Source organism: Mastacembelus armatus, chromosome 18 (genome assembly GCF_900324485.2).
Source record: "Mastacembelus armatus chromosome 18, fMasArm1.2, whole genome shotgun sequence".
Classification (NCBI taxonomy): domain Eukaryota; kingdom Metazoa; phylum Chordata; class Actinopteri; order Synbranchiformes; family Mastacembelidae; genus Mastacembelus; species Mastacembelus armatus.
Genome location: NC_046650.1, coordinates 18972467 through 18985447, shown reverse-complemented (window position 1 = coordinate 18985447; position 12981 = coordinate 18972467). Strand labels below are relative to the sequence as shown.

Sequence of the window (12981 nt, the reverse complement as noted above, 5' to 3'; positions counted from 1 at the left end):
ACCTGGGGGAACCACAGACTGTGGAGTCTTTTAAAAAGCATCTTAAAACGTTTTTATTTCAAAAAGCTCTTTAGTTTGATGTTAGACTGTAGGTTTGGTTTGAATCAGGCTGTAGCACTTTGACATGTTGGTGTCCAAATGTAAAGTATAAATAAAATGTGTTATTGTTAAATGACTCTACCAAGACTCAGCTCCACAGTCACGTCCTGACCGGCCCCTGATGGTCTGAGGTTTTTAGTGTCTGACATGTTTCAATGTGCAACAGCAGATGTTCAAAATTACAAAAGTGGATTTTATAAATTATTATGGTAAATATTATTATAATTAGATATTTTATTATTTTATATAATATTATATGTGACATTGAAAATGTTTTTGTTCGTCTTCACAGGAGAATTTCTGTGAAATTACCAGTAACATGAATCACAGATCAGCACAAACAGTGTCGAGCTACTTTACAACAGTCTCTTTATTTCTTATCTTCTGTTACAGGTTTGATTGATGCTGTCGGCCCATTGGACCGTTCACACATTCAGGTGACTCAGATTTTGTTTCCAGAAAATCCTCCCACAGTATCAAATGATCAGGTACGATCAGGAAGGAAGAGTTCTGCTTCCTGTCGACTTCTTAGATTAATTCTGTCCATCAGAAAGACCTTAACAGACTGGCAGCATTTAGCACTGTCTCCTCCCAGCAGCAGGTTATGGGTCTGAACCCAGGTGGACCAGGGGCCTTTCTGTGTGGAGTCTGCATGTTGTCCCTGTGTCTGTGTGGGTTTTCTCCTCCCACAGTCCAAACACATGCAGGTCAGGATTAGGGTCTGAACCCAGGTGGACCCGGGGCCTTTCTGTGTGGAGTCTGCATGTGGTCCCTGTGTCTGTGTGGGTTTTCTCCTCCCACAGTCCAAACACATGCAGGTCAGGATTAGGGTCTGAACCCAGGTGGACCCGGGGCCTTTCTGTGTGGAGTCTGCATGTTGTCCCTGTGTCTGTGTGGGTTTTCTCCTCCCACAGTCCAAACACATGCAGGTCAGGATTAGGGTCTGAACCCAGGTGGACCCGGGGCCTTTCTGTGTGGAGTCTGCATGTTGTCCCTGTGTCTGTGTGGGTTTTCTCCTCCCACAGTCCAAACACATGCAGGTCAGGATTAGGGTCTGAACCCAGGTGGACCCGGGGCCTTTCTGTGTGGAGTCTGCATGTTGTCCCTGTGTCTGTGTGGGTTTTCTCCTCCCACGGTCCAAACACATGCAGGTCAGGATTAGGGTCTGAACCCAGGTGGACCCGGGGCCTTTCTGTGTGGAGTCTGCATGTTGTCCCTGTGTCTGTGTGGGTTTTCTCCTCCCACAGTCCAAACACATGCAGATTTGGTTGGTGACTCTAAATTGTGTGTGTCTCTGTGTGTCAACCCTGTGATTGGCTGCTGATCTGTCCAGGGGGGACCCTCCTCTCACCCACTGCATGGATGAAGGAAAAGACTTTAACACATGAAACTGTCAAATATTTGTGTCTTTGCAGCTTCATGAACTCAACAGGTGAACGTCTCCACAGTCAGAGGCAGCAGTCATGTGACCGTCTGACTCGAGGCCACGTCAGGTAACTCAGCAGCCAATCAGAGGCAGAGCTGCATATGTGTCACCAGTCGCTAACAGCAGGTTATTGTGTTCATCAGGTTAATAAAATGGATCCACCACAGACTCAACATGTTGAATCGAGTTAACTGACTTTGTTCAGGAGAAATTCTCGTAACGTTTGAGCAACATCAGCAACTTAAATGGACCTGACACCCACAGCTGGTCCACAAACCCTGAACTTACTCTGTTAATTATTGTCACAGGAAAATATGATAAAACACAACGAGGACATGAAAGAACTAGTCCTGTGTTTTTTATGAGTCAAACATCTGGAACATCTGGACTCTGTTATTTCTAATTTACTGTGATGTTTGTTTGTTGTGAGTCACGTGTTTTTTGTGTTTTTCTACAAAACAAACTGGTTCTTAGGTAAATCCTTTAATAAACAGACTCAGAGGACGAACTTCGGTCAGATCATATAGAAGTTTTACTTTCAAGGAGCAACAGTCACACAGCACCTTGGTACAGCATGAGGATCACTGGCTGCTTGCAGCCTAACACATCAGTTTTCATGGAAACACAAAAGGAGGTGGTTTCACACAGAAAGACATCTGGGCCCTTATCAAATAGTCAAGGTCAGAGCAAACTGTGCTCACTGAGAGCAACAATCATATTTCTACAATGCACAATAGGCCCCATTCAGAAGTGAATGTAAGAATTTCTCTAACACAGGTTTTCACTCATGTTTGAATCAGTTGTGGTTTATGATTCACCAGAACTGGTGCAACCAGGTTTATCTGCTGGTGTAAACTGGAGCCGGTTCCAGTCAGTGTTGGCCTGAGACTAATCCAGAACAATATGAACAGAATAATAAACAATAAATAATAAACAATAATAATAAACAATAAATAAACAGAGTCCAACTGGTTTCTGGAGGTGTACTGTGGTTGGAAAACCTCCCAGAGCAGGAAAAATCCATCAGTCTGACAATCACACAACCTACAAGCCCATAATCATCCACAAACCCAGAATTACTCAGTTTGTTTAGAGAAGCAGATATTTAAACCAAAATATTGGTTTTACACAGTAAAGCGTCAGAGTCCAGATCCAGCTGATGCAGTCCAGACTAAATCTGATCCAGGACAGTTTACTCTGACTGTCCTGAACAGGATCGGGTTCAGATCAGCAGCATCATTGACGGTTTGCTGAGCCTGAAACAGAAACAAGTTGAAGCAGCAAATGGTCCAGGATCAGGTCCAGCATCAGTCAGTCAAAACCAGGATCCTGTTGTAAGAGAAAAGGACAGAGTCAGCAACGAGACACCACATCATCAAAACTATATGGACTGGTTTTGAATCAGGTCCAGGTGCTCTGACCTCTGGCCTTCCTCCTGTAGTAGATGAATCCAGCCAGACATAAGATCAGACCCAGGATCAGTCCTGAGACTCCAATGGCGATTTTGTTTCTCTCTGACTCAGGTAGGGACGGATCTGAGGACAGAGAGACACAGACAGGTGAGACACAGACAGGTGTAGAGACAGACAGTTGAGACACAGACAGGTGTAGACACAGACAGGTAAGACACAGACAGGTGTAGAGACAGACAGGAGGAGACACAGACAAACGAGACACAGAGACGAGACACAGATAGGTGAGACACAGACAGGTGTAGACATACAGGTGAGACACAGACAGACAAGACACAGGCAGGTGTAGACAGACAGGCGTAGACACAGACAAGACAAGACACAGACAGGTGAGACACAGACAGGTGAGACACAGACAAACGAGGCACAGACAGATGAGACACAGAGACGAGACACAGACAGGCATAGACACAGATAGGCGAGACAGAGAGACGAGACACAGACAGGTATAGACAGACAGCTGAGACAGACACACAAGACAGACAGGTGAGAAACAGAGAGGTGAGACAGACCGGTGTAGGCACAGACAGGCGGAGACACAGACAGGTGAGACACAGAGAGACGAGACACAAACAGGTATAGACAGACAGGTGGGACACAGACAGGCGTAGACACAGACAGGTGAGACACAGACAGGTGTAGACAGACAGGCGGAGACATAGACAGGCAGAAACACAGATAGGTGTAGACAGACAGGTGAGACACAGACAGGTGTAGACAGACAGGTGAGACACAGACAGGTGTAGACAGACAGGCATAGACACAGACAGACAAGACAGACAGGTGAGACAGACAGGTGTAGACAGACGGGTAGAAACAGACAGGTGAGACACAGACAGGCATAGAGACAGACCATTGAGAGACAGACAGACAAGACACAGACAGGTGACACACAGACAGACGAGACACAGACAGGTGTAGACAGACAGGCGTAGACACAGACAGACAAGACATAGACAGGTGACACACAGACAGGCATAGACACAGACAGACGAGACACAGACAGGTGTAGACAGACAGACGAGACACAGACAGGTGTAGACAGACAGGCGTAGACACAGACAGGTGAGGCAGACAGGTGTAGACAGACGGGTAGAAACAGACAGGTGAGACAGACAGGCATAGAGAGAGACAGATGAGACACAGACAGGTGTAGACACAGACAAGACACAGACAGGTGAGACAGACAAGTGTAGACAGACGGGTAGAAACAGACAGGTGAGACACAGACAGGCATAGAGAGAGACAGATGAGACACAGACAGGTGTAGACACAGAGATGAGACACAGACAGGTGTAGACACAGACAGGTGAAGACACAGACAGGTGTAGACACAGAGATGAGACACAGACAGGTGTAGACACAGAGATGAGACACAGACAGGTGTAGACAGACAGGTGTAGACACAGGCAGGTATTTACCCCAGTCCGTAACCAGAGGTTTGTTCAGGCTGGCGTGCTCCACCACACAGGAGATCTTCTCTCCAGACCTGTTTCAACACAAACACATCACTGTTTCTGTCTCACTGCTCATCCACCTGGACCAGACTGGACCAGACTGGATGTGGATCTGAACCTGGACTGACCTAGGTGTGTACTCCAGGTGGGAGTGGACCTGGTAGTACCAATCAGCGTCTGCCAGCTCATCAGTGGAAGTGACATCAGAGGAGACTTCCTGTCCGTCTCTGGTCCAGCTCACTCTGATCCGTTTGGGGTAGAAGTCGAAGACGCTGCAGACCAACATGGCCGGATGTTTCCCAGCAGGGGGGGTCGTAGAGTACAGCACCACGTAGGGCTGAACTGGAACACAGACGTTATGACGAGCATTATTAATATTTTAATTATTAATAATTTACAAATATCATTGATCACTGATCGCTGAAAGCTGTATCGTCCAATACTGATCTCCATTTTACTTTGCTTTTATTTTTTTTACCCTGGTTTTATTCGTTTAGTTTGACATGTTTGACTGAACAGTTTTAACTTTTTCTTCTGGTTCAGATTTTAGACACAAAGTAATAAATCTGTTATAGTCAAATATTTAACAGCTTGTTCTCACTGTGAGATGATGATAAAATAAATCTTCAATGAAAATATAAATATATTATGTAATTAATATATAAATATGCAGAACTATTATAATTTTTCTTATTTCACAATAAAAATTAAGAAATGTCCAGCAGAGAGAAAAACTGAGGGAAAAAATCATTAAAAATCATTGATCAATGATTTGATTTTTACACATTTCAAGGTGACTTATTAATTATTATTATTTATTTGTTTAAACAGGAACAGTCAGAATATTTTTATGTGTTTTCTCTAAAATTTAAAAAACATTAATTCACTAGTTTCACCAGCAGGTGGAGACAGAGACTCTGGTCTGTTTCAGTTAAATCCACATTGATCAATAATCACTGATGATGTTTGATATAATTAATAAACTGATTATTTACCAACAATCTGATGTTTACACTGATATAATTTCTGTTGGTCCCTGACCAATAATCAATAATCAATATTTCAATAAACAGTTTCATTTGAATGTGAAACAAACTCAAATGTTTTCACCATGTTTGTTAATTGAACCTGATCGAGTCTGATCAGACACATTGATCAGTGTTTGTATTGATAAAGACTTGACATGAAAATCTGACCATGTGACACAAACTCACCTGATTTAGTCAGAAACTCTTGGTACCAAATGTCACTGTTGGGTTTGCAGTATCTGGTCTTTGCAGCTCTCATCCTGCTCAGATATGCAGGAAGGTTGTTGAAGTGATCGGCCTGTTTGACTCCAAACTCAGTGTATCCAACAAATTTACCCAAACTGCTGCTGAACCTGGTGATTTCCAGTTTGTTGAAATACCAAGACAAGATGAACTCGATGTCGTTCAGCTCAGACGAGTTAAAGAGACAACGGTACAAGAAAAAATTCCGAAATCCATCTGAGGAACAGAGAACAGTCAGTGATCAAATTATTGATCGGTGATCAGTGTATTGATCCTACCTGCTGTGTAGACAGTGATGAAGTGTAACAGTGTGTATTGATCGGTGATCAGAGTATTGATCCTACCTGCTGTGTAGACAGCGATGAAGTGTAACAGTGTGTATTGATCGGTGATCAGAGTATTGATCCTACCTGCTGTGTAGACAGCGATGAAGTGTAACAGTGTGTATTGATCGGTGATCAGTGTATTGATCCTACCTGCTGTGTAGACAGTGATGAAGTGTAACAGTGTGTATTGATCGGTGATCAGTGTATTGATCCTACCTGCTGTGTAGACAGTGATGAAGTGTAACAGTGTGTATTGATCGGTGATCAGAGTATTGATCCTACCTGCTGTGTAGACAGTGATGAAGTGTAACAGTGTGTATTGATCGGTGATCAGAGTATTGATCCTACCTGCTGTGTAGACAGTGATGAAGTGTAACCAGTGTGTATTGATCGGTGATCAGAGTATTGATTCTACCTGCTGTGTAGACAGCGATGAAGTGTAACAGTGTGTATTGATCGGTCATCAGTGTATTGATCCTACCTGCTGTGTAGACAGCGATGAAGTGTAACAGTGTGTATTGATCGGTGATCAGAGTATTGATCCTACCTGCTGTGTAGACAGCGATGAAGTGTAACAGTGTGTATTGATCGGTGATCAGTGTATTGATCCTACCTGCTGTGCAGACAGTGATGAAGTGTAACAGTGTGTATTGATCGGTGATCAGTGTATTGATCCTACCTGCTGTCTAGACAGTGATGAAGTGTAACAGTGTGTATTGATCGGTGATCAGAGTATTGATCCTACCTGCTGTGTAGACAGTGATGAAGTGTAACAGTGTGTATTGATCGGTGATCAGAGTATTGATCCTACCTGCTGTGTAGACAGTGATGAAGTGTAACCAGTGTGTATTGATCGGTGATCAGAGTATTGATCCTACCTGCTGTGTAGACAGCGATGAAGTGTAACAGTGTGTATTGATCGGTCATCAGTGTATTGATCCTACCTGCTGTGTAGACAGCGATGAAGTGTAACAGTGTGTATTGATCGGTGATCAGAGTATTGATCCTACCTGCTGTGTAGACAGCGATGAAGTGTAACAGTGTGTATTGATCGGTGATCAGTGTATTGATCCTACCTGCTGTGTAGACAGCGATGAAGTGTAACAGTGTGTATTGATTGGTGATCAGAGTATTGATCCTACCTGCTGTGTAGACAGTGATGAAGTGTAACAGTGTGTATTGATCGGTGATCAGAGTATTGATCCTACCTGCTGTGTAGACAGTGATGAAGTGTAACAGTGTGTATTGATCGGTGATCAGAGTATTGATCCTACCTGCTGTGTAGACAGTGATGAAGTGTAACCAGTGTGTATTGATCGGTGATCAGTGTATTGATCCTACCTGCTGTGTAGACAGTGATGAAGTGTAACAGTGTGTATTGATCGGTGATCAGTGTATTGATCCTACCTGCTGTGTAGACAGTGATGAAGTGTAACAGTGTGTATTGATCGGTGATCAGAGTATTGATCCTACCTGCTGTGTAGACAGCGATGAAGTGTAACAGTGTGTATTGATCGGTGATCAGAGTATTGATCCTACCTGCTGTGTAGACAGCGATGAAGTGTAACCAGCGTGTATTGATCGGTGATCAGTGTATTGATCCTACCTGCTGTGTAGACAGCGATGAAGTGTAACAGTGTGTATTGATCGGTGATCAGAGTATTGATCCTACCTGCTGTGTAGACAGCGATGAAGTGTAACCAGCGTGTATTGATCGGTGATCAGTGTATTGATCCTACCTGCTGTGTAGACAGCGATGAAGTGTAACCAGTGTGTATTGATCAGTGATCAGAGTATTGATCCTACCTGCTGTGTAGACAGCGATGAAGTGTAACAGTGTGTATTGATCAGTGATCAGTGTATTGATCCTACCTGCTGTGTAGACAGCGATGAAGTGTAACCAGCGTGTATTGATCAGTGATCAGAGTATTGATCCTACCTGCTGTGTAGACAGCGATGAAGTTTAACAGTGTGTATTGATCAGTGATCAGAGTATTGATCCTACCTGCTGTGTAGACAGCCAGGAAGAGCAGGGAGAAGCTGAGAAAGGATGAAGCCATGTTCCTCTGGTCCCTTCACTGACTCAGTCTGACTCAGCTGCTCTAAAAACAAGAGACATGTCACATGATGCAGCATCAGCTGTTACCAGGCAGACGACTCTCACAGTCTGATGAAGGCATAGGTATATGTTAACAAAAATCTTAATAGTAGATTTTGGTATTGATAAAGTTGTAATTTATATCCATGTTTTCCCTTAAAAAATGTATATTTAAAGTATATTTTAAGTAAACTTAAATAAAGTTAGAGTATATTTCCCAGGTACACTTTAGGTCCAAAGTATATTAATATTAATGTACTATTTGAACATTGGGAATAAATTGGACCACTTTTAGTTTATAAAAGTACACAAAGTTTATTTTAGGTGTAAGAGTAGTAAACTTTTGAGTACACAGGTACTAGTTATATACTTGTACCCTACTAAATACTGTTAGTTTGCTGGTCACATAAGACTCCCAAACTTTTCAGTTTATAAAAGTATACTTAAATATACTTATTTTGCTTAAATATACTTATATACTTTGCTAGTAAACCAGGCCCTGTGATGGGCTGGTGACCTGTCCAGGGTGGACCCCTGCCTTTCACCCAAAGAGAGCTGGGATAGGCTCCAGCAGATCCCTGGGACCCTGATTAGGAATAAGGGGGTACAGATGATGGATGGATGTATTGGTAAACTTTGAGTATATTACTTTCCCCCTAATTTGTACTTTGCACTACAGCAGCAGCACAGGCCTGGACAGGAACTATGACAAATTTGCCTTTTTAATAATGTTCTTTTGTTTTGAAGGTTCAAAGAAAGTTTCCTCACACCAGCAGGTCCACTCAGGCTGCAGCTACAAATCAGTCAACAACATCATTTAATACAACACAGGATGATACAGTATAATAACACATACACTGCTACAGACACACAACAGAAGGAACAATGTGAACACACACAATAGTAGGCCAGCCTCCCACACTCTGGTATACTGTGAAGTGTGCAACTATAAGTGAACTTATAGGTGCTAGTTCCACCATCATCAAATTGAAAGGAACAGCCAGGAGCAGCCCTGGACCAGCCCAACATCTTCCTGCTGTGCTGTGTTTGGCGCTGTTCTGTTGCTCTATGTGCAACACACAGTGGAACAGTTGGAGCAGGGTTGTCCCTGCTGTCAAACTCTGCCTATGGGCAAGTGGTTTTAAATTTAATCTCTGTGTCAGTTCTGGTTCACAGTATTTTCATTAACAGACTTTATCCTTATTATCTACAAGGGTCCATCAAGTCTGTTCACGACAGAAATAGGCTTAACAGGACTCCAACCTGCCCTCAATCAAGGACTTGTACACCTCAGAGGTCAAGAGGAGGGTAGAGAAGTTTTCTGCAGACCCCTCACATCCTGGTCACAAACTGTTTGACTTCTCTTCTGGACACTATACACCAAAACAATCAAGTCCCAACTCTGGGTCAGACTGAGTCAGTTTATTACATACAAATCCCTTCATGATCAAGCTCCTTCATACTTTGAAGACCTCATAGTACCATATTATCCCAAGAGACCACTTTGCTCTCAGAGTGCATATGCATGTCATGTCATACATACAAAAAATAAATTGATAACTGATGGTTTTATTTTTCATTGAGCATCAGCCTGAGATTGTCTCTGAAGGCCAAGACAACTCAGTGATATTTTAATAACCAGCTGCACATTCTGATTTGTCTCTATGCAAAAACTTTATATACAATCCTGATGACATCATCAGCTCCGACCAATCAGCTGCACTCGTTTCCTTTGATGAGGAAGAAGGTTCCAGCTGCCACACCAAGCAGACCCACAGTCAGACCCAGTCCACAGAACACTGCAGGTCCAACACTGGGCTGCTGGACCTCCACATCTGGAGACAGAAAACACACAGAGACGTCAACATCAGCTCCACATCTGGACACAGAAAACACAGAGACATGTTAACCTGGGAGATAAAGTGGAGGTTCCAGTCCAGCTTTTTCTCAGACTGATGAAGCTACTTGGATGGGTGGTGAAACGTTTGGACCTAAAAACTGAAAGTCCAGTTGCCATGACTCAACCTGTAGATAATTTCACCTGGATGACTGAGAATCTTCACAGACATTAAAACCAGTTCCACATCTGGAGGCAGAAAACAAAGGCTTCAGTTATGTCACTAACCAAATGTTCATGACGTGACTATAAATAAAGTGGTCTCACCCCAGATCCTGGTTAGGGGCTGGTCCAGAGCTGGATGATCCACTGTGCAGCTGTAAACGTCTCCCAGCTGTGGTGTGAACTCCAGTCTGGAGGTCTGTCTGAAGGAACCGTCTTTGTTGGGGAAGGGAACGTCGATGCTGGTTCCTTCAGTCACGTTCTGTCCGTTCTTGGTCCAGTGGATCTTTACAGGAGCAGGATAAAAACCAGTCACATGACAGATCAGGGTGTTCTGCTGGTCCAGCTCGACGTCGTCTCTGCTGTAGATGATCGGACTGGAAGGAGGATCTGAACAGACACATGGGTCAGATCATTATGTCAAGAGTTTAACTAATATATCAATTTATGGTCCCCACAATTGAAAAGTTGTTTGTCACACTGTATAAAACATGCATATGTGCTCTTTGTGCTCTTTGTCTGTCAATGAGGAGGGCGGAGCCAGTTACATGCAGGCAGGTACAGCAAACGTGTTAGCTAATGTTAGCTAATGGCTATATCTCAACGTTTGTGCCAGAAAGTGCAAAGGTTTTGAGCTGCTGCAGGAAATATAGGAGGCAAACTGTCGACATTGAAAACAGCTGCTCAGTGTGGACATGATGCTAAATTGCTCTTAAGAAACGTATATTATGTCATTGCTAACATCCAAGTTAACAGAGCAGTGATGTGATTGACTAAGTTTGAATTTATTTATCTCTACAGCCTGATTAATAGTCTTTCCAAAGTCCACAGGCAGCAGGAATCGAACTGGAAAAAGTGGAGGAGTATATGTGGACTCTTTTGATTTGATCCATTGCCTCCAATATACTGGAAAGTCTAGAAGAGATTTTTCATTATTTTTATTTTACCAGATGCATGTGGTCCGGGAGCCAACAGGAAGTAAGTCAGGGCAGTAGTTTGTCATTTCTATGGCCAGTAATGTTTTAGAGTGTGCATGTTCTCCTTTGTACATCCACGGTTTGTATGAGATTGTGCAGGTTTGACTACTGAACAGTGTTAGCGGTGAACACATAGAGCCACAGTAAACCGTCAGTCACTACCTGTACTGATTCAAGATCTAAACACACTGGAGTTTTAATACCGTAAATCTAGAGGTTGAGCCATGACAACTGGACTTCTAGTTTTTAGGTCGAAAAGTTTCACTACTCACCCAAATAGCTTCACCTTAGTCCAGTTGCCATGACTCAACCTCTAGATAACTTCACCTGGACAACTGAGCATCTTCACAGACATATCACATATGGTTTGAAAGTTGTTTGGCTGTAACAGTGTAAATGCACTGAATACACCGGAGAAGGTTGGGCCTTTGTCAGTGCTGAATGTTGGAAGGCAACATCTGCTTTTTTGGAGGTTACAGGAAAAATCAAAATGGACCTAAAGTGATGAAACTGACTTGAACCAAGAAAACTGAGAAATGAAACGTAGATTTTTGCTTCTATATTCTCAGTAGCTGTGGAGTTAACTCATTTTTTTTCTTGTGATATCTGGTCTGTCAGGAAGAGCTGTAAACTTGTGATCCTCTGATTTTTCCTCAGTCACTATCGTCAGCACTTTACTGTTTGCATCACACTGGTCATTTTAACTGTTGTTCAGACTGTTAGTTACTGAGGCTAGTGAGTTTTCCTCACAGCATCTGCAGGTACAGCCTGTCATGTGACGACACCTGTAGAGTTTAGGAGTGACGTCAGGTAACTGATGTAGTTGGCTGCACTGAGCGGCTCAGTAAACGTATGTTCACAGTGAACTACAGGTGTCAGGTACGTTTAAACTGTTCACCTGTACAAAGTCATGAGGCATTTAATTTGGCCCGTCAGATAGAAATTCTATTTGGTTATTTAAAAATCATTTTCCACATTTCTCAGGGTGTTTTAACGCTATGATCGTCCCTCTGCTTAAAAAACCTGGACTGAAACTCCTGAGGTTCAGTTTTAAAATATCAACAGTGACATTTTAGGATCAAAATCATTTTTTCTTTATCTAAACAAAATTTTTTTAACTATATAAAAAAAAATGAATGACATAATTTTAGTAGTGTGTTGTATTTAAAAGTTGATCTTAGTGTGGAAATTTGAGTTCTTCACCTTTTGATCTAATTACTTCATCCAATGTCAACGCAAACTCTCCTACGGTTTATATAGTTAAATAGAAGTGACAGAAAAATGTTTATGCTTATATGTTATATATATTCTGCTTATGTTTGTTTTTACCATTTTCCATTGGGTAGTCCTTCATTCCACGAAGAGCAAGGTTCAGGTTTAATTTGCAGGTATGTTCATCAGCCACAGCTGCTTCATAAACTCCTTCCTCATATCTGAAAGAATTTGAAAAACTGGGCAGAGGGTAAACTCCTCTCTTGTTGACAAAGTCAGCGTACCACAGCTCTTCACCATCCAGTCCGTACATCTGCTCTCCATCAGAGTCTGAACAGCCTGAGATATAAATGTTCTCATGTTGAACTGAAACAGAAGGAACCTGATCACAAACTGTTTGTTTGTTTGTTTGTTGTTGAGTCCAGACTGTAAACAGACTCTTACCTTCAGCAGAGACACAGAGGACCCAGGAGAGGACCAGGACCAGCTCTGACACCTTCACCTTCATCATCATCATCAGTGTCTGTGACTCAGACTGAGTCTGTGAGGAAGACTCTCAGGAACTGACTGCTCAGCTCTTGCTC

General features: G+C 42.7%; 2 protein-coding genes across 7 annotated transcripts; both read right to left on the bottom strand.

The window, feature by feature from the left end:
• Window positions 1-2825: 2825 nt before the first annotated feature.
• Window positions 2826-8166, bottom strand: LOC113140522 (H-2 class II histocompatibility antigen, E-S beta chain-like). Of its 4 annotated transcripts, none has more exons than XM_026324384.1 (6): window positions 8057-8126; window positions 5669-5941; window positions 4583-4796; window positions 4419-4486; window positions 2947-3060; window positions 2826-2854 (listed from the first exon to the last, which is right to left on the bottom strand). In XM_026324384.1, the coding sequence occupies exons 1-6, from the start codon at window positions 8109-8111 to the stop codon at window positions 2841-2843; spliced, it is 738 nt and encodes a 245-aa protein (XP_026180169.1). In that variant the 5' UTR covers window positions 8112-8126; the 3' UTR covers window positions 2826-2840. The 4 variants fall into 4 exon arrangements, with proteins under 4 accessions (XP_026180169.1, XP_026180179.1, XP_026180188.1 ...); XM_026324394.1 differs by lacking the exon at window positions 2826-2854 and adding an exon at window positions 7858-7926 and having other exon boundaries at window positions 2900-3060; XM_026324403.1 differs by lacking the exon at window positions 2826-2854 and adding an exon at window positions 7062-7127 and having other exon boundaries at window positions 2900-3060.
• A 783-nt stretch (window positions 8167-8949) lies between these two features.
• LOC113140690 (RLA class II histocompatibility antigen, DP alpha-1 chain-like) lies at window positions 8950-12981 on the bottom strand. 3 transcript variants are annotated; one of them, XM_026324626.1, is made up of 4 exons: window positions 12842-12981; window positions 12515-12763; window positions 10314-10598; window positions 8950-10028 (listed from the first exon to the last, which is right to left on the bottom strand). In XM_026324626.1, exons 1-4 carry the CDS (start codon window positions 12912-12914, stop codon window positions 9928-9930), a joined length of 708 nt encoding a protein of 235 aa, XP_026180411.1. In that variant the 5' UTR covers window positions 12915-12981; the 3' UTR covers window positions 8950-9927. The 3 variants fall into 3 exon arrangements, with proteins under 3 accessions (XP_026180411.1, XP_026180402.1, XP_026180421.1); XM_026324617.1 differs by having other exon boundaries at window positions 9735-9984; XM_026324636.1 differs by having other exon boundaries at window positions 9735-9984; window positions 12515-12736; window positions 12842-12943.

Excerpts from the sequence above, each read along its gene's own strand:
- LOC113140690 (XM_026324617.1), bottom strand. The coding sequence starts at position 12,914 with ATGATGATGATGAAGGTGAAGGTGTCAGAGCTGGTCCTGGTCCTCTCC. Across the intron at positions 10,599-12,514 it reads GGACTACCCAATGGAAAATG|ATCCTCCTTCCAGTCCGATC; the intron begins GTAAAAACAAAC and ends GTGTCTGTTCAG. Across the intron at positions 9,985-10,313 it reads GCCCCTAACCAGGATCTGGG|ATGTGGAGGTCCAGCAGCCC; the intron begins GTGAGACCACTT and ends TTCTGTCTCCAG.
- LOC113140522 (XM_026324394.1), bottom strand. The coding sequence starts at position 8,111 with ATGGCTTCATCCTTTCTCAGCTTCTCCCTGCTCTTCCTGGCTGTCTAC. Across the intron at positions 4,487-4,582 it reads CACCTGGAGTACACACCTAG|GTCTGGAGAGAAGATCTCCT; the intron begins GTCAGTCCAGGT and ends GTGTTGAAACAG. Across the intron at positions 3,061-4,418 it reads ACCTCTGGTTACGGACTGGG|ATCCGTCCCTACCTGAGTCA; the intron begins GTAAATACCTGC and ends CTCTGTCCTCAG.